Source organism: Triticum dicoccoides, chromosome 1B, assembly GCF_002162155.2.
Source record: "Triticum dicoccoides isolate Atlit2015 ecotype Zavitan chromosome 1B, WEW_v2.0, whole genome shotgun sequence".
In the NCBI taxonomy this organism is placed as follows: Eukaryota; Viridiplantae; Streptophyta; class Magnoliopsida; order Poales; family Poaceae; genus Triticum; species Triticum dicoccoides.
Window position 1 is genome coordinate 373,952,858 of NC_041381.1, and position 3,596 is coordinate 373,956,453.

A 3,596-nucleotide genomic window follows, 5' to 3' on the forward strand; every position below is an offset into this window, starting at 1 on the left:
TGTTATTCCGGAAGGAGTGATCCTTTGGTCAGGTCTGAAAACATCGGGAAGGCGAACAAATATAGTCACTGGTACATAAAACCACAGTGGCAGACGCAACAAATACTACTCCCTCCGTTCTGAAATAGATGACTCAACTTTATACTAAAGTTAGTATAAAGTTGAGTCACCTATTTTGGAACGGAGGGAGTACTATATACTCCAGTAAGCGCAAGTAAGTGCATACACGGAAGATACAAACACGATCATCATAGTTTACCCCATTTTGTCACCCAGGCTCTCTAAAACACCAAGATTAATTATTGCATCTTGCTCAAATTAAATTTGTGTATAAACTAATAGGATATCAAAATCGCTCTTATTCACTGAAGAAGGCCACAGCAACCCCACAATGTGAAGAAACAATGGCGGCCTCCTTGTGCAAAATCAAATCTTAGCAGCATGTCAGGATAAATCAAGTCTCAACCGTCCACGAGGTCAAAATGGCTTTTTTTCTTTCTCATTAAGCTCCTATGTGCCGCATGGTTTACCTGCGCTTCCGAGATTTGCCTCTAGATTTCCCCTTCTTTTCAAGATTTTTTACCCGATACCCAAGAGCGGCAGCATCAGGTTTCTCCAAAGAAGATTGCTGGGCTGCCGTGAGTGCTAAAGGTGACTTTTCTGAAGGTACTGCCTTGGATCCACCAAACATATTCAAGGCTGAATTCAGTGCGGGTGCAGACGGAGCTTCCCAAGCAGGAAGATTAAACAACTTCCTCACAGCGGGTCGACGCATAACTGATAAAAGAAAGAAAAAATCAAAGTATCACATGTTATGAGCTATTAGACCATCAAATAGAACCTAATGCCTTGCAGCAATCGTCGTTGTCTCAGTTCTTAAAGACTCGAAACATACTCACCAATACCATAAACGAGGGAGAACAAGTTCGACGTGACCCAGTAACAGAAAATTCCCTGGAGAAGGAGAAACCATTAGGATATTAGGACGAAATTGTTGAATACTGTGAAAATGGATATATTTAGCACACTTGACTAGCTCCTCTAGAAAATACCCATAGGTGAAAGATCTCAATATTGTTATACCTTGGCAAAATTCATTGTGAATGGGACTGTCATGAGTGCCATTCCTCTAGAAAATGTCTTCATTTTACCGGCCATAGAATTGCCCTCCATTCCTTCCTGCAGGTTAAGCTGACATAACACAATATATTCACTATATTAGAGTGCAGTACTGGAAAATAAAGTAGCCAGCACAGCAAAATTTTCAAATTCACAATCAGCGGTAAGAAATTCTGAATGTTCAGTAAATAAAGGGTGCCATTAAAGCAGAGTCACCAACTGGATGCAGACATGAAGAGTTTGTTTGCCTTTGTAAGTGTTACAAACAAATGCACCATTTGACAGGGATACATGCTTATGCACTTATGCAAGCAAGATGGTATAGAACAGAAACGGAAGGAAATTCAGGTCTGGATTGTATATAAAAAATGACACCACAATCACACCAGACAAACTGCATACCTCCACTGTGGCCAAGAAGGTCAGTGCTGCTAACACAGGACAGATGTAAAGAGGATCCGGGGTTGTCAGATCAGTAAACCAAAATACTCCTCCTCCTTTCATTGAAGGGACTTTCTCAACCATGTTATTTATCTACGATCAGAAAAACAGCCAAGGTAAATAGTACATTTATTTTCTTCAACAGATAGTATAACATGGAACAATCAGATGGGCAGAAAGAAGCAGGACTCACAGCAAAGAAAAAGCTCATGAACATTGGCCCTTGGATTAGAATTCCTTTTAGTGGACTAAATGGACTAACACCATGCCTAAAGGAAAAATACCAAAAGTTAGAGTAACTGCACCAAAGAGCAGTATTTCTAATACATCATGCACCACATAAAAAAAAGCTATCTTCACGATGTGTTCAATAGTGAGTAAGGTGCTCCCAAAATTTTGAACATGATCATTTAACACAAAAATAGACATCAGTTGTCATTTTTATTGAAATAAAGACAAGAATAATCTAATGAAGGTTACATACTTTTGAAAGAGTGCGGTCATTTTATACTTCCCCTCTAACGCTGCTTTTGGATCCGTACTCTGTATGAAATAAACTTGAAAGGTTAAAGCATGAGCTGCATGAAGTATCTAACTAGCAGAAGTTAAATAACTGTTCTCCATGACCCACTCTCTCATGAGTTGGCAGTACATAGTATATTCTATACAACAAAAGCACAATATCTCACATCCATTGCATCCTTAATGGCTTCCATCTCTGGTTTTATTGCCTGAAAATTGGACAGGTTTGAAAGAAAGAAATAATCAGCTGAGAATTTACATGAAGGAAAATCATTCCTTACCTACTAAAGTACTACCGACAAATAAATAAATTCTCGGAAGACTGAAAGAGTAAAAAACTAAACTAAATACAGTGATAGCATAGCATGTAACTTGCTAAAGATATCTTATGAATATAAGACATGTTAAAACCATGGGCCAAGCTTGAAACAGCCTACCAAAAAAGCCAACCCCAACCATGGAGCAGCCCAGCCCGAAGCATGTAGACATATATTTTTTTCAATTAAAAATATCAAATTGATTACTTTAAAGTAAGAAAAATGGTGTCTTGTAATCACTTCCCTATGAAGCGTTTCAAAATTAGTTCAAGCTTCCGGGCTGAAAAGAAAGCATGGGGCAGGGCCAAGCCGCTGATGAACAGGTATAAGAAATAGCATCTCCATGATGCATAGAAGAGTTTGCTGATTGGAATGCAGTATTTTAAAGGTAAATGTTTAGAATCGGCCAGTCGCCTCGCACGCACACCTTTGATTGGTCGAGCCCAGGCGCGAGAGCCATGCCTCCTATATTGGCCCCGCCCACCGACAGCGACCTTATCCTATCCCCTCGCGTGTGTCCTCTTCTTCCCCCAATTCCCCTCCTCTCGCACCATCTCTCTCTCTCTCTCAGGCAGAATAGCACCCACCTGCTCCCTGCTACCGAGAGCATGGCCGCCCTCCTCCTCCTTTTGCGACCGGCACCTGGGCCACCATGACCGGAGACCCTGGAAGCTGCGACCAGCGCCCCGGAAGCCGCAACCGGCGCGCTGGGCCGCCATGACCCCCACCCCCCTAGAAACTGCAACCAGCTGAGCCAGAAGCAGCAACCGTTGCTGGGGAAGCTGCAACCGGCGAGTGGGGGGATGTGACCGGCATCCGGTGTAGATGCGAATGGGGCGGGGAGGATGTTGCGACCGGCGACATCCGGTGCTGGGACCGGCGACCGCCCGTGGAGAGAAGCTGCATCCGTGGTGCCTGCAAGCTACGACGGCAACGACCGTGCGCCACGACATTTGCTGCAACCGGCATCTCTGGTTGCTGGAACCGGCAATTCAGGATGTTGGAACTGACGATTCGAGGTGCTGGGACGGTTTTGAGTGCTCGAATGGCAGTGTAGTTTTTGCTGGAACCAGCGACTAGCGGCGCTACAACCGCTCACAGTGGGAGCTGCGACGGTGACAGGAGCTGCGACCGCTGAACAGCGGTGGTACAACCACCTACGGTGGAGCTGCAACCGTAGCGACGGCGGAGCAAGCT

At 44.1% G+C, this 3,596-nt stretch overlaps 1 protein-coding gene across 1 annotated transcript in view; it reads right to left on the bottom strand.

Annotated features, from left to right (window-relative positions):
- Positions 1-205: 205 nt before the first annotated feature.
- The window catches only part of LOC119336193 (mitochondrial inner membrane protein OXA1-like), a 5,170-nt gene continuing 1,779 nt past the window's right edge, over positions 206-3,596 (bottom strand). Inside the window, exons 3-9 of the mRNA XM_037608205.1 lie at positions 2,250-2,291; positions 2,045-2,103; positions 1,754-1,829; positions 1,522-1,653; positions 1,084-1,191; positions 900-954; positions 206-777 (exon numbers count right to left, since the gene is read on the bottom strand). Coding sequence (XP_037464102.1) covers positions 527-777; positions 900-954; positions 1,084-1,191; positions 1,522-1,653; positions 1,754-1,829; positions 2,045-2,103; positions 2,250-2,291 — 723 coding nt within the window. The 3' untranslated portion in view covers positions 206-526. The remainder of the gene's footprint in view (positions 778-899; positions 955-1,083; positions 1,192-1,521; positions 1,654-1,753; positions 1,830-2,044; positions 2,104-2,249; positions 2,292-3,596) is intronic.